Source organism: Toxotes jaculatrix, chromosome 18 (assembly GCF_017976425.1).
Source record: "Toxotes jaculatrix isolate fToxJac2 chromosome 18, fToxJac2.pri, whole genome shotgun sequence".
Lineage (NCBI taxonomy): Eukaryota > Metazoa > Chordata > Actinopteri > Toxotidae > Toxotes > Toxotes jaculatrix.
This window is the reverse complement of record NC_054411.1, coordinates 13,255,792-13,278,144: the sequence shown is the minus strand read 5'-3', so window position 1 is coordinate 13,278,144 and position 22,353 is coordinate 13,255,792. Positions and strand designations below refer to the sequence as shown.

Sequence of the window (22,353 nt, the reverse complement as noted above, 5' to 3'; positions counted from 1 at the left end):
AATTTAATAAAAGTTATTTTTACAGGTCGTGGAAAAATGAACAGAAACACATCGCACACGGTATAAGGTTAAATATTCCGCTTTCCCCCCCCCCCGCATTTTCTCATCCAAACCTGCAACAACATGCCCGAAAATGCGCTATTCCAAAATTCAGCAAAGGAGCCTACCCTCACCGCAGGTATCTAGACTCTAAACCTTATTGTATTCTCAACCTGTTAATGCTAATGTGTCAGAAGGCACCTCCGCTGTTATTCGAGGCGTTTCCTCGGTGAAAATGCCAGCCTGGTGTGTGACAAAATGATGGGGCTATACGAGGCAGCATCACTCGCACCTCCCCCGGCCCTCTTTGTGCGGAGGACGATTTTTGGCATCACTCATCACTAGGCTACAGTGAGACCGACATTCATCTCGGCAACGCTGAAAGGTGCCTGCCGCTTACCTTTGACCTCCAGGCTGCGTCCTCTGTTCTTTTACTTGCACTGTACCCTGTTGATTTAGGATCCGAGAACACGGCGGGGTCTGTGCTGGTGAGATGCCCCTAGCTGGTTACCGTGTGGTTGACGCATTCGGCTATGATGTGAGGGCATTTGTGTGGAAGCTTCAGGTGCGCTCTAGCGGCCGCACGCGGTAACTGCAGCGGCGCGCGGCAAAAAGCCACATTTTGTCTGTGGGGGCTAGAGGAGCTGTCCACCAGCACGGTGCTGAAGTGGGTCCGACACAGCGCTGCACGGTATATCAAGGTAATCAGACAGATGAGATGAGAGATGCGGCACGCAGTGGGTAAATAGTGTATGTTTCCTCATTTAAAGGCCTGCATGTGCCATACTGTAGCCTGTGCATGGCGCACACTTTTGTGTGCCGTGGTTTCCCGTTATGGGGTGGATGTTTGCGCTAACATGAAATGCGGACATTAAACATGAACCATCGGAGCTGTAGGGGCTGGTGCAGAACAAAAACAAAATGAATGCCGAAGCTACTGCAAGAAAAACGACCACAAGTCCACAGTTTATGTACCACCTTTACGGTGCTTGGCCATGCTGTAGCCTATAGGTGTTTCCACTGGGCAGTATCGTCACTTGGCATGTAATTGATGCAACTACGAAACGAATCCGATGGAATAAGCCTATTAGGAAAGAGCCCTCCCACCTTAAATGCATCCGCACACGCGCACACACACGCCACGCGCGCGCCCAGACGTGCACACTCTCATGTCCTCCCTTATAGGCAAAATGACAAAATGAAAAGAAAATAACAAAAAACAAAAACAAAACACACACACACACACACACACACACACACACACACACACACACACACACACACACACACACACACACACACAGAAACCAACAAACAGAAAACACATTACTACACAATGTTTACTGCTCATGGAAAGTCCTGGTGACAAATGTTATGTACATGGACACATTTTTCAACTAATAGGAAAGGGAACACTTCAGAGTATACTACAAGGGCTGGGCAGGAATCACCATTAGACAAAAATTGGAGGTGAAAAGGAAAATTATTTGAAAATTTGGTAGGTAAATAGAGGGAGATAAGCAACAAAAAGCAACCATTCATAAGTGGTTAAACTTTAGCCTGTTTACTCTACAAACACCTTGGTGTGGCTAAGGAAAACACAATGAATCTAGCACATTAAAAAGAGGAAACAAATGTTTTCATTAGCAGCCAAGGTTGAACAATAGAAGGAAAAGTCAGTGTATGACTTCAGAATATTGCCTGTTGTGAAAGCTTTAGCTACAGCCTCAGCTAGTTTGCTCAGGGCAGCAATGGGTCCAAGATCAGGACTTACATAACACCATGAAGTCAGTCTCATGGGAAACTAAACCAAAGGGTCAGTGGCTAAGTGAGGGACCCGTAACCTGTCCTGAATATTTCACTGATTTCTTCCAAGTGCATGCTGGGACAGGCCTCAGTCCCCCTGGTGACCCTGTAGCGGATTAAACTAAAGAAAATAAATGAATGAGTTGGCTGTTTGAAACCAGGGCAATCCATCGTTCCCTTTAAGGCTGAGCTTTTTGGCACAGAGCCTCTCCTCCCACATAACATGATCTGTAAGATTTTGACAAGCCCCAAAAACTGTTTTTGAACTGGAGGAAAGACCTCTTACTACTGTTGTTTTTATAATGAAGATAAAGAAAAATTAAATTAGAACATAAAAACAAGGCTAATCGTACAGGGCCTCGAAAGTCTGAAATCACTTATAAAATTAGTTTTAGTTAAGTAAAAACATTATTTTTTATTTTATGGTAATACTATAATACAGTACTGTGCTGTGCCTTATTACACATTTATATTCATTGCTATAATTTCTTAATCTCTTTCTTCTTCAATATTTTAGTGTCTCGCAAATTTAAAGGATGCACTGGTCAATGAACACACTGCCCTTGCCTCCATATGTTGAACTGGGTGTCCATTCATTGAGTGGCCTTCTGTGGACTCTACTGCTCCTGTTTCTGTGGCACTGTTATCGGATGGGCTCCGACCTGCCAATCCCAGGCCATGCACATGCTGGAAAGCTCAAGTCGGGCACAAGGCGGTCCATGATGTCCCGCGGTGGTAGCTGTGCTGGAACAAAGTGTAGCGCACGAGCCAAGCTGTCAAGAAGTGATCAGATTACTCCCTTTATTTCCATGGAAACAGAGGAGGATGAGGAGCAGGGACAGGGCTACCTCACCCCTGTGCTGAGTCATGCCTTGTTCCCAGCCCAGGCATCTGCTGAAGCCAAAAAACTGTACGCAGCACTGCAAGAATATGCCAAACGCTACAGTTGGGTGGGCATGGGCCGCATTCATAAGGGCCTCCGCGAGCAGGTACAAGTTTATTCCATGCAGGCCATAAGCCGGTGCTTGCTATTCGCAGTGAATCTTGTGTACATGTGTTGTTCAGTAATGTATTACTTGAATTTCACTGTGATGCCAGATTTGTTTTCACTGCACGCATGACTGCATAATGTTGTAGAAAAGCAGGAGTCCTAACACCTCATTTGGAACCATTTTTGTTCAAGGGTAAACAGCAGAGGAAGGAAACATTGTCAAGAATTAATTATTGATTTCTCACTCTCACTTTTTCGTTCTCACTTTAGGTCAGGCTAAATGATCACTCTGCTATACAGAAGCCTCATCTCTTCTTCCTGCCAGATGTCCCAAGTGTTCCTTTCTTCCCACGTGATGCTCATCGACATGACATTGAGGTCTTGGAAGCCAACTACCCTGTGATCTTGGCTGAATTTCAGGCTGTTTATCAGCGTGGAATTGACTCAAAACTAGGCTGGACCTGTCTGGGACCAAAGGTACACAATGAAAACCTTCAGGGCCACTATGAGAAAGAAGCAGCGCAAGAAACACTTCCATCCTTTGTATGAAAATTATTATTATCTATTATGAAAAGTACTGTGGACAGAAACTGGCGTAGTACCAGCGTAAACATACAGTAGCATTATGTTGATGGAGAAATAGGGAAATTTGTTTAATAATTCTGGTATTTGTGATACAGAGGTTTTTTTTGTTTCTTTGCTCTTATAATTAAGCTTGATAGTGACTTATAGAATGGACTTATGATTTTTTTTTCTCATACATAAAATGTATGTATTTAATTTAGGTATATTTGTTTAGGAGTCTTTGTTTTTTTTATTACAGTTCATTTTCTCTTCACCTATCAGCTCTGATATCAGAGGAATAGAGGAATTGATTGAACATGAGTAATTCTGTTGTACGTCTCTCATTTGAATCATATGTTAATTTAAGGTCATTGTCTCTTTCAGGGCCAGGCAGTGTTTTCCTTGTACAGTGCAGGTGTCTGCGTGGCAGGAAACTGTCGCTCTTGTCCCTGTACCTACCGGACCCTTCTCTCTCTACGTACTTTTATAAACAGCAACTCATTGGGATCTGCAGGATTTTGGCTGTTGGGGCCTGGAGCTACATTGGGGAGTTCATATGGACCCACCAATACGCGCCTCCGTTGTCATCTTGGTTAGTAAAAGAATTATTGTCATTTATGTGAATCTGGCTCTTTGAACTAAAATCTGCCAGATCATGCTTTTTCTTCACACGGTATACTGGACTTTGTTGCTCCAATTTGCTCCAGAAAATGATCACATTATATGGAAAAGAAACTCAAAACTCTATTCTAACACATAGATTTACCCTCTAACTCATAACTAAGTTTGCATGACATTTCCTTACCCTCCTTTTTTAGTCAGTCAGGAGACCCCTCATAAAATGAAGGATATTTCTTGACTGATTTTGAAGGGGATTGCCTGCTACAGTGATGAGTGCCTTGGCTGTCAGATTGCTTGACTCATATGCCAGTAACTCCTTGCTTTGTGCCAGGCACTTTGTAGCAAAACATTTCAGACAAATTGAGGCACAACATGGTTTGAACCATTACAAGACTTCAGCAAATGAATATGTAATATATAATGACTTCAAAATCACAGTAGGAATTATTCATAGTAATGTAAATTAAGTACTCAGTATTCACTTCAAAATGCTAGGGGGCATTTTGGAACTGTTCCGGCCCAACTAATATGTTGTTGTCAGACTTCACTCCACCAAAAAAAAAAAAAAATTACTAAACCACTGCATAATGTGGTACTTTGTGGGGGAAGGTCACCCCTTAGCCCATTTTGTATTATGATCCATCTGGCTATAATCCTCTCTGTTTTAAACACAGACGGGAGTGGAGTGCATGCCCTTCTTAGCTCACGCAAAACGTAATATTCTGTAACCAAAGTTTAAAAACAGACTTCACTTTTCTAGGTCTGCAGACTCCACCTCTGTGTGAGCTGGTGGTGGGAGGGGAGCCTCAGTGCTGGTCAGAGGGACACTGCCTCCTGGTTGATGACTCGTTTCTTCACACCATCTCCCACAAGGGTCAGTGAATCACAAACAACTTTTATTTCTGGCTTTTCAGTTTACTGTATTCATTAATTTGTGGTAATTTGTGGTAGGAAATAAACATTCATATCATTAATTTTACTCTCATTTTTGCTCTTTTGAATTCTCATTGTCAAAATAAAATGCAATGCATAACATCTGTGTAGTTTTTATTTATTTGAAGCTTTTAAGCACCATTTTCAACAGATGAATCAGAATGGCTGTCACATTTTTACCTAAAATTGTACCTGTGTATTTTGAAAGGGCCACCAGATGCCGGACCCCGCGTCATTTTGAGTGTGGACCTCTGGCATCCAAATGTGGCTGCAGCTGAGAGACAAGCACTGGACTTCATGTTCAGCCCTGACCTCTGAATTTGCTCCTGCACTACCAATAAACAACAAACAACATGCAGGGATGCCTTACCTTAGCCCTGCTTGTTGTGGGTCATGCATCTCAATCAAATCTATGGATCACTGTGTGAATTTGCCCTAAGAATTACACAAGCCATCAGCCACGCTTTCAAGTGGTGTTGGATTTATGGTCTACACCGGGAAGTGCCACTTGAAATCATTATCATGGATGATGTTAGACAGTGCTACATGCTAGACGATTTGGCCGCAAACTACAATCTGACATCATTTGCAAGCACAAAGAGATTTAATCTAAGACAAACAGATCTGGTGTTAACTAATGTAAATCTCACAATACCATTAACACTATCTTGACATCATATACTATGCTAGTGAATGCTATTTGCATGTGAACCTATCTGTCACGATTACTGGACTTTGTTTTAAGTTGCTCATGCATGTGCCAAAATGCCTTCACAATAAGAGGCCATTATTTATTTTGAAATGTATGTAGATTACCTATGGCTCAACCAAAAAAACTGTGAAAACATGAAAATCATATAAATGTAAATTTCAATTTATTTTCTTTCTCCAAAATGAATGCCAAATATGTAGAAACTTTTGCATACTGTGGTTATTCTTTCTCTTCCTGTTACTCTCCTCTGTGTATGCTTGTATGTTTCTATCTATAAATATATATTTTTCTTTATTTGTTATTATAAGTGGTGGTCTGTCAGTGGTTTACATATTATATGACATGCATATATCAGGGTTTCTGTCAATTCCATTTTTTTGGAATCCAAATGATAAATAAATAACAAAGACAAACTTATTGACTCTGTGCATAGTTTAATTTTATGAATAGGCGTCAGACTGAAAAAGCTCAGCAAGAGATGAAAGATGATGATGATGGAACTGTGGACTGACAATTTTCAAGGGAGTAATACACTCGTTGACGTAATAAGCATATAGCAGAGCTGATTGGTTTGTGACATACAGAATGAGTTTATATGGGGAAAGACATTTATCTTAATTAAATGAATACTGTTCAAGTAGATTATTTTCATTAGAAAAGAAATTGCACATCTACTGCTTTACGTTCTCTGAAAAAAGAAAAGAAATATATAAATTATTGTTTTATGATAAATTATTGGGGGAAAAACATGTCTGTAGCTTATAACACACATTTCTAATGAATATGCTTTTTTAAAAATTTAAACACACTAAAAAACTAAACATTTTGAAAACACATTCTGGTTCATTAAGCTTGCACAGCTCTTTTTTTTTGGTTACTTTTTTCAGTCACTAGATGAGAATTACTGCAGTGATTTTGTCTTATCTGCCATCTGCTCATCTGAAGGTCCCATGATGAGGATTACAGGGACTGAACTAATCCACCCCATGAGACAGATTATTCCTGTGATTGTTTATATGTAGTTGCATTGCATGTTGCATGTTTCTTCATGATTCAACACTGAACAGCACAGGACATTTACTCTGACTTTCAACTCATATGGAAGCAGTATGACAACGCAAATACCGAATTTTACCATCAGATGTCTGTTCTGGAATAAAACTTTTATCTTAAATCTCCTGTGACTTGTGATGAATTTAACTTGTGATGACTGTCCTCCCAGTCATCACAAGTTAAAGTTCTGAACCTTGCCACGTCACAGCAAGTTTTCAAAGCAGCAATGGCACCTGCAAATCCAAAGCATGGCCTTGTTCTGTATATTGTGCTGATATTGGTCACCAGATACTTTCATTAAGTAATATGTTATGTTTTTCCAGTGGGTACATATCATTTCATTGATTCTATTTCACACATTTCTGACATTCAGTGCCAATCTTGACATGAGGCTTTAGCCTTAAAAGACTTTGACAAGAACATTAATTTGAAAGCCAAAAATAGCTGTTGTCACAACAATTTTCATGTTGTTCTTTTGTTATGCAACAGCTTTAGCAACATCAGAGGGATTATTTTCAGCAAAAGATGCCAAATGAACAAAGTGGGTGGAAAATAATTTTATTATTGTTATTGTTAATCTTCTTGGTATATCCAATATTCATTCATGTTTAGTTAAGCCCTATTTAGTAAGACCTGTGGCCCAGACTGCTATGCATGCCCCATGAAAGGGCAGTAATCAATAGATTGGATGGATGGGTTGAAAAAACAAAGGACTTTCAGACAGAAGACCGCTCTTTATTTCCTTCATGAAGCCTTAATTGCAAGTTTATTATTGCACCCATGACAACAAAGATCCTCTAACCTCAAAGAAGTACTTATTTTAACCCAAAACACAACCTTTTCCTAAATCTATGCAAGGGTAGGGACAAGCAACCGATATGATTTCCCTTTTTTTTCACAACCTTTTTTTATCTCAGAAAAGCAGGTTCTTCAACATGGGATCTGTGAACTCTGAGGCGTTAGTAATCACTGAAAAAAGATTTTTAACTGAAAAAAATGGTACCATTAATAGTACCACTCATAAAGAAAGATAAAGCAGATGGTGAGCAGTATTTACACCCTGGTGATGTGGCAGTAGAGGACACTCTGTGATCATCCAGGTGTCACTGGACGACAGATTGTTTCAAAGCCAGGGTCAAGGCTGCTGTCACGTTAAAAGACCTGTGGCACAGTCAGCCACTACTTCTAGGAGGTCAGTGCTGAACATTTCCTAAATGAACATAGTTATTGTACTGGCTTCTGTTGGCTGAGGCATGTTCATGTAATATTGGGGTTAATGTATTTATGAGTTTCCAAAACTCAGACTTTTTTTGAAAGCTCCAGTTTTGTCGTTTGTCCCTACCCTCTAATATAACCCACCAACCCTATGGCAACAGGTGTACAATAATAATAATACTAAGCTTCGGGAAAAGACGGTTTGGATTAAAATAAGTTGTTCATTAAGGGTAGATGTGTCACGATCACAATAATAAACAGTCAGGTAAGGTTGTGGCTCTGTGGAAACAAACAGCAGTCTCCTGTGTGAGAGTGTTCTGTCGACGCATCCATCCACCCGAACTTCCTCCTAATCACCTGACTTCCTTCTTTTCTTCCATTATAACTGCTGTGTCCACCAGTGGTTGCTGAACAACAACATAACTATATGGGTCATAATGAGCTACTCCTACAGACATCTTGTTTTTTTTTTTTAATCTTTGTGCCCTTTTACACATCACCGAGCCAGTAAACTACATTATCTGTGCTGAGTTCAACGGTTTCAGGGATTAATCCGTATTTTCAAACAAATGAAATTCTCCTCTCTCCTCTTGGGCCAAAACAAATGACTTATAGGATGACCAGTTCTATTAATTGTAATTGTGTGGAAGGAAAAAAAAAGAGGAAAACCTCTAGGAAGGGATACTTGTATCACACACACTACTTACAACATGTAACTCTACAGCATGTTTAGTATAGCACTGCCCGTTTCACTTTAAAGACCATTTTGTTTTACTCTAGTTGTTCAAGGCCAGCCCACAGTGCGGCACACCCACAACAGCTCCACAACACAGATTTGCTGACTCTGTACAGCATCTTCTGCCGAAAGACTTACTAGCTGGACATTACAGACTCCTATATAGACACCTCTAATTTTACAACTGCTATTTATCTGCAGTGCAACCATATTTATCAATTCCTTACCAAGGCAAAACAGTGCTGCCATTCTCGTGGTACAATGACACTCTGTGGGAGTCTGTGAAATTCAGGGCAAATTAGTTGACAACAAACTTGGCAAATTTGCTGAATTGTAAAAATTTAAAAATGTTATGACTATCTGGAGCTACCATTCAAATTCGAATAATTTCATATTCATCACCGTTACAGCAAGAGCAAAACTTCTTTGTTCACTGAAAATGAATAAACTCCAGATGATTGTGTATGAGACAAATGCCACTTAAATAACAGGAAAGTAAAGTAAAATTACTCATAAGAAACATCATCAGCATACCATTCAATAAAAATAAAAAATAAAAATACATCCACTCCATTCACATCCATACATTCATTCTGTAGTCTTCATTTCTGTGACATCATTTTCACAAACTCTGTAAAGAGAATGGACAAAATAGGAATTAGTTAAATTCTTGAGGTTCATATAAAACTGAGAACATTTCTCTCATAGCTGTTGTAAGAACACCCACACTACGTCCTACTTTCTGGTTTTGGCCCTGAATGTAACTATGGGTCAAATTTAGTCATTTTAACGACTGAGCAATGTTTTTCCTTTGAGGACTGTCATAATGATGAGTATACAGTATCTGAACAAATGACAAACATCAGTTATTGAGAGACCTTTTTCACGGCACACGTTATGACTTGTCATTGCAGCAAAAGAGCAATGACAAGTCCTGTATCTCACCCTCAAAGTCAACTGTTCCATCTCCATTGTTGTCAGCTTCTCTGACCACTGCATCAATTTCATTTTTGCTGGTTTGTTCACCTAATAACTTTATCATGGCATTTCTCAGCTCATCAGATGTGATAGAACCATCACCATCTATGTCAAACTGTAGGGAAGGGGAAGAAGAAAAAATATTGCAAAGCTTTAGGGCCTTTTGGATACAAATTCCAAGTATAGTGATGCTATAAATTCTGAGTTGTAACTTTTACAGTGTGTTCATTGAATGTCCACCAGGGTGTGCCAAAGACTAAAAAGAGAGAAACAGTAAGACAAGCTCACCTCTTTGAAAGCATCTTTAAGTTCCTTCAACCCAATCATCCCTGCAGTTTCAGCCAGAAGCTTGGGGGTCATCAGTTCCACAAAATCCTCAAAATCCACCCGTCCCCCCACTGTGATAAGACAAATGATATAACCCATAACTTTCATGTAAGCAGGTAGTAATCAGAAAACACAACTTTTCCAGCTATTTATCTTCTTTGTTTTAAATGGTTGACTTTGAAATGTCAGTGGAGTGAAATACATTTACAGCATGTAGCAATGTGTCACATTAAAACAATGAAAGTCTTCTGTTTCCAATAACTTATTTTTTAAAGTAAAACTATAAATTATTTTTAAAGATTTTTCCAATAAAAACCTGAGTGATGTACTTCTACATTTACAATTTTTTAAAATCATTTTATTTATGACATACTCATTAAGACATACATATAAATCAATCAATCAATCAATAAAATTATATATTCCTAATACATATTCTTTACAAATGTTGTGGTTTTTAAGTGGTTAAGCACAACCACAGCATTTCTTTTTTTTTTAATTCTAACATGCAAAAATGCATTAAAATTGTGTTAAGGCTACACTTCAAAATGCCCATTAAAGAAATGGATTGCATTTTCCATCAGTTCATTAAATTAAAGGATAACTCACTCTGATGTTTTTTTACTTTTTTAGAGATTAGACGACATTACTCACAATTCATGTTGATGTTCTGGCTCAGCTCTATCAGCTCCATTTCAGTTGGCATGTAACCCATGGTCCTCATTAGGTTCCCCAAGTCTTTACAGCTTATGAAACCATCCTTGTCTTTATCAAACTCTACAAAAGCTTCACGTAACTCTAGAGAGCAGACATATGGAAATTGAGCATGGTTTGTGACTAAACTTTGAGAAGGTAAAAAAAACATTAACAAGTACATGTTAAAGCAGTAAAAGACCTTACCTTCTATCTCATCATTTGTAAGACTTCTGGTCTGCAAAACAATGAGGATATGGATACAAATATAAAATTAGTATGTTTTAGAAACCAGTAGTTCACCACAAAATGTGTGCTTCTGTGTGGATATAACCTTGTTCTTTTAAAAAATTAAAATTAGTTGTAACTCAGGCACAACAAATGTATAGATAACCTTAGTTTAAGCTTTTTTGACCACTTCCATTAAATTACATGTAACATTGCAGCAAGCTAGGTTTTAGTGTGACGCACTTAATTGTACCTTTGTTCAAAACGTCACATTCATTCCAACATGTGCCAGCACCACATTATGTTCTCTGATGAATATTTTTCATTTTTACTGTAAATCCTCACATTAAACTGTTTACGTAGGCTTTTAATTTTTGTGCCCTTGTAATATTGTGGCACACATGAACTTACAGTATATAGTGTCTTCATGAAAAGGATGGCATAAACCCACATTAATTCCTGAAACATGTTGGTTTAAACTCATGAGTTTTCATAGGTTTACATTTACATTGCTACACTGCAGAGGTAGAGTCCTGGACTTTTGTTGTCACATTCTACACAAATCAGCCTTAAGTTTCAGATTAACAAATGTTAACGTGTACAGTATTTTTGTACATTCTATGAAAATGGATTGGTGAATTTCGCTGGTAATCTGTAAACATGTTTGACATGAGGACTGACACTTGAATTCAGGTCAACTGTTTCTGTGTAATCCGTTAAATCCTTGCACTTATAAACACTTGTTTATAAGTTGTTCTTACATTTTTAAAAAATCTTTAAGTATCAAACTGATTACAGTTGTATAAAGTATTTTCATTTTGGGATTAATATCATCACAAATGTGCTATATATTTCAATTGCTGGTCAAAATATGACAAAAGTGATGAGTGCACAATGTAGCCTGTGTAAATATGTTTTCATTTGTATTTTAGCTTTGTGTTAATGTAATTTGTGTAATTCTATAAATTCAGGCACAAAGCACACAAACTGACCCATGCATTCGCCTCATGCATCAGTTAAAAAGTTTGCCCTCCCACCTCTGCTCCAGAATGGGACTAGTCCTTTAAGCTTCTTTTCCCATTAGCTTAAAATAAAACCATGTAAAAATTAACAAAAACATAACTTAACCCAACCCCCCCAAAACAAAGCAAAACAACAAAAAAGAAAATATAATCACAAACAATATTTGTACCGTAAATGATCAACGGATGACAGTAAGATCGAAATCCCTGGTAAACAGGGTAAAAAGATGATAAGAACAAAAAATGTGTACAAATAATTATAATAAAGACATTTGAGATTTAGAAAACTCTTTTCTAAAGCTAAAGGCAAGGTAGTAAAAAGCTACCACAAAACCGTGAACTGTACTGTAAAACCATACTGACTTACTTGTCTCCTTGTTCCTCCTCTGAGAAAGATGCAAGCTTGTTTAAGACTCATGATGGCAGCCTTTGTCGAAATCCTAGGCTACTTGTGTTTGTGAGTTCTTAGAAAAAATGATAATAATAAAAATTAAATTCCCTGTGTTATATGTTGCTGTATCATTTGGCTTCTTTTTTCAGTGCCAGCATGTGTGTGTGCAAACTGCAATCTGTAGTGATCTGTGTATGCCAGAGAGGAGGGATGAAGTCTCTTATGGATTATCTCTGCAGCTTTGGTCTAGAAAAGAAAGATAGGCTTAATGCTGCAGATACACACGATTTCATATACGCAATCAAAGATTATGGTTGTTTTTAAAAAGCTGGGTTTTTTTTTTTAAATAAAGAATTAATGTATCTAAATATCATAAATACATTTTACTGCAACAAGAACTGTTTTAATTTGACACTGTGTACTAAGGATAACAATAGCTATGTCACCACCTCTTTATCTCACCAGTCTTTATCCATTTGGAAAGAGGAAACCCATGTAGAATACACATTCTTGTTTGCTTTTTGTTTCTGGTTTGTTGACTCCATCCATTCTTTCACGTGGTACTTGTGAGTAAACGACAGAATACAACAGAAGGGAAAGCAGAGACAGAAAAGGTCTTGATTTGGATTGTGGTTCACATGCCAGTGCATAATATGTCATTTAAAATTATTTAGTCATTTAAAATCATTATTTAAAAAAACAGCTGTGTGTGTGTGCAGCGTGAAAAATAAGCTGTTTTACACATATAAAAGTTTTTTGGAATCAGCTTTGTTCCGTTAAAACTTAATTTCAAATGTCATGAATTTTGTCTGGATTCATGTATGTAAACAGGATCAGTATTATCTGGCATCATGAGCAGGCTGCCAGATAATGCCATGAAATCACTTTTCATATCTTTTTACATAACAGCATTGATTCTGTTCATATGTGCTCTCAACATAGGGACAGATTAAGTCCACCACACGAAATAAAACCGCATTTATATTGCCATGTAAATTACATACCTTTTTATAATGTGAAATGTTAGTGAAAGTAGCATTTCACCCAGACTTATATCACTGTTAACCTTTGAATATGTTCAAAGAACCTGGTGCTGAGTTTTGTCCATTTAAAGAAACTGTGTCTGAAATGACTTTCAGAGTTCCAGTAGCTGACAAGAGGTGGAAAAAAGACGGACACATGAGATTTAATTGCATTACACATGCAACTAAAACTGTACTTAAAAAGATTAAAAATGTCTAATTTCTGTTGAGAGGAGTTGGTTAAATAGTGATGAGTAACTTAGATGTGTCAGGGTTAGGGAAAAATATTTGCCCCTCCCTTGTAAAATCCCAATGCAAATCCAGACTTTTCACATATATCCTGCTGTCCTCTCGTCAACTGACACTTGTGTTCTCATCTTTAGTCTGAAGAAGATGGACAAACTGTCTGCTCTGCTGACAGTTCTCTGTCTGCCCTGTAAGATGCTTCACGCTATAATACTCATCAAAAAATGTTCTTGATGTTCTGGCATTTATTGCTCTTTCGTTCCTACTCGTCTTTGTTTTATTTCTGGTTCTCTAGCAGGTTTGAACGGTCAGGCTCTGGAGTCCATTCCCTCCACTTCAGTGCTGAAAAAGCCTCAGGAAGCCCTCAGTCTTTCCTGCAGGGGAACTGGATTTGATTTCAGTCGGTAAGGACTGAACTGGATCAGACAACCTGCAGGAAAAGCACTGGAATGGATGGGGCTTATTTACTATGATGCAAGTAAAACAAATTATGCCAGCAGTTTTCAAGGACGCATAGAAATCACCAGAGATAACAGCAACAGCATGTTGTATCTGAGACTGTCCAATCTAAAGCCAGAGGACTCTGCTGTGTATTACTGTGCCAGACACACACAGTTGTTGAAGTCAGCAGAGAGGCTTCACAAAAACCTCAAATGACCTATGTCTATAATGGTCTACAGGGCGGAACAGCGGATCAGAAAAGACAAAACTGTTTGGCACCATACTCACATATTCAAAGGAACAACACAAGGAACAACCCAATGTGAAAGCACCACCTGAGGTTATGGGCCAAAGGCCAAGAAGTGTGAACAGCTGACACAGCCAGCCTCTGTGACTGTACGGCCAGGTCAACGTCTGACCATCACCTGTCAGGTCTCTTATTCTGTTAGCAGTCACTACACAGCTTGGATCAGACAACCTGCAGGGAAAGGACTGGAGTGGATTGGTAGCGCACGCGTTGGATCCACAACATTCTACAAAGATTCACTCAAGAACAAGTTCAGTATCGACTTAGACTCTTCCAGAAACACAGTGACTCTAAATGGACAGAATCTGCAGCCTGAAGACACTGCTGTGTATTACTGTGCCAGAGACCCCACAGTAACACAAAGCATGCATAGATATATATTAGTGCTGGGCAACAATTAAAACGTTTAATCGCGATTAATCGCATAATTTTTCTGTGATTAATCGTGATTAATCACATTGTTATGGGAAAAGTTCAATGATGAATTCAAAAGGAGTGTATTGCGCACTTTCATTTTAAAAGTACTGCTATGTGAACAAAAGTGCAATAACATTTGGCTTGCATACACTATTTCTTATAAATATCAACTTAAAGATGAATGTAATCAAATTAAATATAAAACCAAAGCTATTTGCCACTGCCAGGGCATTAACGTTTTATCTAGTTAGTTATAGAAAAACGATTTCCTTTTTTTTCCTGAACAGGTACCAGAAGAAACATTTTTCTCTTATCAGGGAGCAGCATAAACAGTCTACGTTCAGTAGCAAGTGTTCCCGTTAGAGTGAGCTGAAGTGGTCGAACACAAAAAAAACGTACATTACTGGGATTTACTGTCACTGTTTGTTTGGGTGTGTGTTGCATCTAAGTGATACTTCAGACTCGAAGTACTCCAGTGATAAGAAAATTCAACTTTGCAGTGGTTACAAACAACTTTGGTTCTATCAACTCCGCCGTCTGGAAGAGATTTAAAATGAAAATAAGACTTGGTTACCTTTCTCCATTTTCTGGTCACTTCTTTTCTGTTCCGGTTCACGTGAGCGCTGCAGCAGTCTTAGGCCCACCCCAAACGCTCCCATTGGTTGAGACGCGTGATGACACCCATCCCAAGCCAATGCTGATCAACATCCCACCTCACCTGTGGCCCATTGTCTGTACGTGTATTCGGAGCAGGTGAGCTACGGAATATTAAAAATAATAACAATAAAAACTGCGTTAATGCGCGATAAAATAATTGTCGACCTTAACTAATTAATGCGTCAACACGTTAACGCATTAATTAATTAATTATTTGTGTCACATTTAGATATAAAATTAATAAAACAAACTGAAACAACAAAAGACTGATTTTTGTTTCTCATACAACCACACACAGGTGAAGGTAAAGTGTGGTAATTGTTGCAAAAAGTCACTTATAAATGTGTGAACTACCACATTTTCATTAAAGCTAAGCTTCTTTTTGCATTTTGTCACACATGTTGCAGTGCAGCTGTTTTTCTCCAGAGGCTGGATGTGTCTCTGTCTGTCTGTCTCCAAAAACATCTACAAACACTGAAGCCATTAGAAGTCGTTTAGGCAAACCTGCAAACCAGCCACAGCAAACATCAGTTTCTATACTGTTTACCTGAACGTGGTTGATGTCAGTACATGTGTTTGCAGCAAACAAATAAGTAGGCTATATACAGAAAGTGAGAACATCAAGAGATTAACATATAAATGATGTGATGCTTAAAGTGAGAGATAGGAGTAAACCAGTTCTGTCAAGAAAGCAGCAATTATCATTTTATAGGTGGATTTTAATAACTTTAAAAAAAATACTATACAGGCTGTAAACAAGCAAACAGTTGTTTCATTGACTGAATGGAGAGTTTCAAACTATTACAGTTGAGTAATGAAATCAAAATATCACAATCAAGACGGAGGTGATGTCCAGGCATGTTTTCACTCTGCAGACTAATAACAGTGAACAGGCTCTTCTACTGGCTCCAGTAAAATCAACACTGATGGTTTACGTGTTTAATTCTAAGCAAACTCAGTGACCTTCCTCGTCACTCAGCTATAAAAACTTCAGATCAGACTGTCAGTGGAATTCACAGCACGTCAGTTTGACCACAAACCATGTTTTCTGTAGCTCTGCTGCTGCTGCTGGCAGCTGGATCCTGTGAGTCTCTCTGGATTTAGAATAGACAACATTTCTTCTTTCACAATATAACTTGATAATTTATAACAAACAATGTTCTTCTTTTAACAGGTGTGAAGTGTGAGCAGTTGACACAGCCAGCCTCTGTGACTGTGCAGCCAGGTCAACGTCTGACCATCACCTGTCAGGTCACTTATTCTCTTGGCTACTACACAGGTTGGATCAGACAACCTGCAGGGAAAGGACTGGAGTGGATTGGAATGAGACATACTGGAGAGTCACACTACAAAAATTCACTCAAGAACAAGTTCACTATTGACTTAGACTCTTCCAGCAACAGAGTAACTCTAAATGGACATAATCTGCAGTCTGAAGACACTGCTGTGTATTACTGTGCCAAAAAACCACAGTAACACAAAGCATCAGTAGACCTGAACAAAAACCCCTCAGTACCTGAACACTTGTAACATGAAGCCACCAGAGGAGGAGCCCTCAGACCACTAATGATTTCAGACCGTTTCACTGTTAAAGACAGAAACACTCTTTAGTGCTCAAGGAGTTAAAGAAATATAAGTAAATTGGAGGCATTTTCCAAAAAGTACCTTTTCACAATGTTTATATTTTGTGAATCAGTGACAGCATGATTTCAGCTGAGAACTACATTTTTCAAATAAGAAACACGTCATTGACTCCTAAATGATGAATGCATCATGCAGCTTCCCTGCATTTTGAGCTTGTCCAATCTGGATACAATTGAATTTACTAAATTACTAATTGATAAGTTATTGATAAGTTAAAATGCTTCTTCACTCTATTTTTTAAGATGAGGACATACATCATCAGCCTGTTAGATAACCATATATCCTTATATACCCTAAATTATAGGTTTTGTGCAACTGAAGAAGATATTCTCAAAGGCATGTAAGAAGCATTTTCTGTTATATCTAAAGGAAAAACAATGTACTTGATTTACAATGATTCCAAGAATGCCAATTAAGCATAAAATGAAAAAAAAGATGAGGACATAACTGTTTGTCAGATGTAAAAATGAGGTCTCATCCAGGAGGGAGAAAACAATTGGCACAATGTGTTTTTGTGCAGGCAAAACTGGGGAAGACAAAGAAGAGTGAACAGTTGACAAAGCCAGCCTCTGTGACTGTGCAGCCAGGTCAACGTCTCACCATCACCTGTCAGGTCTCTTATTCTGTTAGTGACTACTACACAGGTTGGATCAGACAACCTGCAGGGAAAGGACTGGAGTGGATTGGTAGCGCACGTGTTGGATACGTCACATCCTACAAAGATTCACTAAAGAACAAGTTCAGTATCAGCACAGACTCTTCCAGCAACACAGTGACTCTAAATGGACAAAATGTGCAGGCTGAAGACACTGCTGTGTATTACTGTGCCAGATAATGTGTTTTTGTGCAAGCAAAACTGAGGAAAGCCAAGAAGTGTGAACAGTTGACACAGCCAGCCTCTGTGACTGTGCAGTCAGGTCAGCGTCTGACCATCACCTGTCAGGTCTCTTATTCTGTTAGCAGCTACCACACAGTTTGGATCAGACAACCTGCAGGGAAAGGACTGGAGTGGATTGGAATGAGATCTACTGGAGATTCATTCTACAAAGATTCACTCAAGAACAAGTTCAGCATCGACTTAGACTCTTCCAGCAACACAGCGACTCTAAATGGACAGAATGTGCAGCCTGAAGACACTGCTGTGTATTACTGTGCCAGAGACCTAAAGTGACAAGATGCATCAGTAGAGCTGAACAAAAACCTAAACAAAAGTATGTTTCTCACAGTGTTTATGTATTGTGCTTCAATGACTACACTTTGTCAATTTCAAATAAGAAGAAACATTTCATTAATTCCTAAATGATAAATGAATCATACAGCTTCCCTTCATTTTGAGTTTGACTTATCTGGATACAATTTAACTAACTAAATTAATAACTGATAATGATAATAAAATGAGCTCTGCTTTGCACTGACTCATAGAGCAATAAACTTAAATAATGAAAGGTGCATGAAGGCCTCTCAATGACTCATGTACGGTAAACATTCGTTTTCCAGTTCCACTAAATAACTGAGAGCTATACTGAACCTCCCTGTGAGGAGGAGTCAATGCAAAACTCAGATGTCTTCTACCTCTACTTATCTGACTGCAGAGAGGATGACAGAGGACAGTGGACACACAGTTTAACATGATGGACTATAGGACAAGACTGCTGCTTTTAACTCTCTGCTGGGCAGGTGAACAGTTAAGTTGAAGTTGTCTTTAAAACACTACCAATGTGAAACACTTGACTATTTTCCTTTTTGTCTTGACAGGTGTTGATGGTCAGACTCTGACTGAATCTGAACCAGTGGTAAAAAGACCTGGAGAATCTCACAGACTGACCTGTACAGGCTCTGGATTCACATTCAGTGACTACTGGATGGCCTGGATCAGACAGGCTCCTGGAAAAGGACTGGAGTGGGTTGCAGCTATCAGTTATGACAGTAGCAACATCCACTACTCTCAGTCAGTCCAAGGCCGGTTTACCATCTCCAAAGACAACAGCAGAGAGCAGGCGTATCTGCAGATGAACAGTCTGAAGACTGAAGATTCTGCTGTATATTATTGTGCTTGAGAACCACAATTCGGTTCAATTTTATTTATATAGCACCAAATGATAACAGAAGTTATCTCAAGGCACTTTCCATATAGAGCAGGTCTAGACACTGACTGAAGCTGGTTGAGCTGCTTTAAAGAAAATCCTACAGTTTTCAGCAGACTCCCATTTCCTCACATGATGGATGTCCTCAGTTCAAGTAGTTAAAGAAATTCCTTCACATCCAAACATCCTTCTTTGGAATCACAGCTTTCTATCTTCTCTCACTAAAAGAAAAATAACAAGATAGAACAGATGGGAAAGTGGAGCCACACACACACACACACACACACACACACACACACACACACACACACACACACACACACACACACACACACACACACACACACACACACACACACACACACACACACACACACACACACACACACACACACAAGAGCACTGTTTTACAGCTATAGGTTTTGCTGTTAATTTATGCAGCAGTTAAAATGCTCCTTCACTGTATTTTTTAAAAATGAGGACACACATTATCAGCCTGTTACGTAACCATATATGCTTTGGCAAAATAATAGGTCCTGTACAACTTAAGAAGATATTCTCAAATGTACACGCAGCCATCACATTTGTAGTTGCATTGTTTGTCACATGGCATGAGAGGCCAAAGACTGAGAGAAAGGAGCACATGACACGTTTGATCGCAGAAAAAAGACATTTTCAGTGCAAATCAATTTCAGATACAGTGAATTTGGTCTGGCTTCATATGGTGTATGTAAACAGGATCAGCATTATCTGGCATCATGAGCAGGCTGTCAGATAATTTCATGAAATCACTTTTCATATCTTTTTACATAACAGCATTGATTCGGTTCATATGAGCTCACTACATACCGACAGATTAAATCCACCACATGAGAAAAAAACACATTTCTAATGTATGTAAGTTACATACCTCTTTATAAAACAAAATGTTCTCGAAAGGCATTTGACCCAGAGTTATATCATCATTAACCTTTGGATATAGTCAAAGAATTAGCTGCTGAATAAGTTTAGTCTATTTAAAGAAACTGTGTCATATGACTGTCAGAGTTACAGTAACTAACAAGTGGTGGAAAAAAGGCTGAGATTTCAATGCATTGCAAAAGTCCTGCAACAAAAACTGTACTTAGATTAGAAATGCCTAATTTCTGTTGAGAGGGGTTGGTTATATATTGATAAGCAACTTAGTGAGATCAAAGCTGAGGTGTTTTCTAGGTGTCCCTGTAGTTTTTGTCCACTACTACCTTCTTCAAACAAACTCTTTTTCAGACATGCTTGATGAGCTTGGTAAATCTGGAACAAAAGAAGAGGCATTAAACAAAATGACAGACATGATTTTAATTCATTGGACCGTTTTTCAGGATTTTAATAATTTTAATAATTTTAGCACTTAAGAATAAAAAGTTTTGTGGTGTGTCCATGTTTGTTGGGAAAACCAGTGCTTTAAAAAAAAAGCATGAAATTGAATGCAACATATTTTCATCTTAAAGATGTGTCATTTGACATAATTTGACTGATATCAGAGCCAAAAATATTTGCCCCTCCCTTATAAAAATCCAATGCAAATCCAGACTTTTCACATGTATACTTCTGCCCTCTCGTCAACTGACTGTCTTCCTGGTTAGTGTGAAGCACTTGTGTTCTCATCTTTAGTCTGAAGAAGATGGACAAACTGTCTGTTCTGCTGACAGTTCTCTGTCTGCCCTGTAAGATGCTTCACGCTATAATACTCATCAAAAAATGTTCTTGATGTTCTGGCATTTATTGCTCTTTCGTTCCTACTCGTCTTTGTTTTATCTCTGGTTCTTTGGCAGGTTTGAACAGTCAGGCCATGGAGTCCATTCCCTCTGCTTCAGTGCTGAAAAAGCCTCAGGAAGCCCTCAGTCTTTCCTGCAGGGGAACTGGATTTGATTTCAGTCAGTATGGAATGCACTGGATCAGACAAACTGCAGGAAAAGCACTGGAATGGATGGGGCTTATTTACTTTGATGCAAGTAAAACAAATTATGCCAGCAGTTTTCAAGAACGTATAGAAATCACCAGAGATAACAGCAACAGCATGGTGTATCTGAGACTGTCCAACCTAAAGCCAGAGGACTCTGCTGTGTATTACTGTGCCGGATACACACAGTTGTTGAAGTCAGCAGAGAGGCTTCACAAAAACCTCAAATGATCTATATCTATAAAGGCCTAAAGGGGGCAGCATCAGATTAGAAATGACAAAACAGTTTTGCACCGTACTTACTGAAGCAAAGGAAAAAGCACCAGCTGAGGTTGTGGTCTGTGACTTCTTCATTCTTCTTTTTTTTTTTCTTTACAAATGTGCTTTTCTACAGCAATGGAGCAGTTAATAATATCCCCATCTCTTTTTTTTTAAAGTCATATGAAAGACATTTTGTGTTATATTTCAACTGCTAAAAGAAGAAATTATGCTTGCTCTACAATTATCAAAGGCCACCAATTAAACACATAATGAATGAAAAAAAAAACCATGATAAAAACATAACTGTTAGATATAAAAATTATGCCTAGTCCATGTGGGAGAAAACAGTAGGCTCTACAATTAAGGAATGCTAAGACCATTTCATTTTTAATGCATTTTTTTTTTGCTTGTTTTAGGGAGCAGATACTGTGCAAATATTTCCACTGCATATATTCTGGTGGATTTATGCATCATGCTTGTTGTATTCCACGGGTGTGAAAACTAAAAAGCTGATTTAGCAACCATTTCTGACGGTTCAAAGACAGACAGCATGTCAATGTCCGTGTCTATGCAAACTGAACTTCCTCACAGTCTGCTATAAAGACTTGATGTTATGCTGTCAGCTGCGGCAAAAGAGAAGAAGCTCCCATGAGATCACCCTCAATAACAACCATGTTGTCAATAGCTCTGCTGTTCCTGCTGGCTGCTGCATCCTGTGAGCTTCACTGAGACAGAGGCACTGACAGTATGATCACAGCACACTGACTGTTGAAGGTGATAATTCTAACGAAAGATTTTCTTCTTTCAACAGGTGTAAAGTGTGAACAGTTGACACAGCCAGCCTCTGTGACTGTGCAGCCAGGTCAACGTCTGACCATCACCTGTCAGGTCTCTTATTCTGTTAGTGGCTACTACACAGCTTGGATCAGACAACCTGCAGGGAAAGGACTGGAGTGGATTGGATATGCAGCTGGATCCACAGCATACTACAAAGATTCACTAAAGAACAAGTTCAGTATCAGCACA

General features: G+C 38.7%; 3 protein-coding genes and 2 gene segments (V, D, J or C); 4 read left to right on the top strand and 1 right to left on the bottom strand.

The window, feature by feature from the left end:
- Positions 1 to 675: 675 nt before the first annotated feature.
- Positions 676 to 5,272, top strand: asphd1 (aspartate beta-hydroxylase domain containing 1). Its single transcript, XM_041063098.1, has 6 exons — positions 676 to 740; positions 2,363 to 2,834; positions 3,107 to 3,313; positions 3,785 to 3,992; positions 4,782 to 4,895; positions 5,163 to 5,272. The coding sequence occupies exons 2-6, from the start codon at positions 2,382 to 2,384 to the stop codon at positions 5,270 to 5,272; spliced, it is 1,092 nt and encodes a 363-aa protein (XP_040919032.1). The 5' UTR covers positions 676 to 740; positions 2,363 to 2,381.
- Positions 5,273 to 9,272: 4,000 nt separating this feature from the next.
- On the bottom strand, positions 9,273 to 12,847 carry cabp5b (calcium binding protein 5b). The gene is made up of 7 exons (XM_041062966.1): positions 12,772 to 12,847; positions 12,286 to 12,555; positions 10,876 to 10,906; positions 10,630 to 10,773; positions 9,937 to 10,046; positions 9,616 to 9,763; positions 9,273 to 9,301 (listed from the first exon to the last, which is right to left on the bottom strand). Exons 2-7 carry the CDS (start codon positions 12,334 to 12,336, stop codon positions 9,273 to 9,275), a joined length of 513 nt encoding a protein of 170 aa, XP_040918900.1. The 5' UTR covers positions 12,337 to 12,555; positions 12,772 to 12,847.
- A 3,571-nt stretch (positions 12,848 to 16,418) lies between these two features.
- Positions 16,419 to 16,875, top strand: LOC121197994. The segment is given in 2 exon segments: positions 16,419 to 16,483; positions 16,574 to 16,875. Coding segments are annotated over 2 exon segments (345 nt in total).
- A 1,790-nt stretch (positions 16,876 to 18,665) lies between these two features.
- Positions 18,666 to 19,100, top strand: LOC121197993. The segment is given in 2 exon segments: positions 18,666 to 18,720; positions 18,799 to 19,100. Coding segments are annotated over 2 exon segments (351 nt in total).
- Positions 19,101 to 20,714: 1,614 nt separating this feature from the next.
- The window catches only part of LOC121197996 (immunoglobulin mu heavy chain-like), a 180,519-nt gene continuing 178,880 nt past the window's right edge, over positions 20,715 to 22,353 (top strand). The window contains exons 1-2 of the mRNA XM_041061787.1: positions 20,715 to 20,830; positions 20,939 to 21,245. Of these exons, the coding sequence (XP_040917721.1) occupies positions 20,788 to 20,830; positions 20,939 to 21,245 (350 nt within the window). The 5' untranslated portion in view covers positions 20,715 to 20,787. The remainder of the gene's footprint in view (positions 20,831 to 20,938; positions 21,246 to 22,353) is intronic.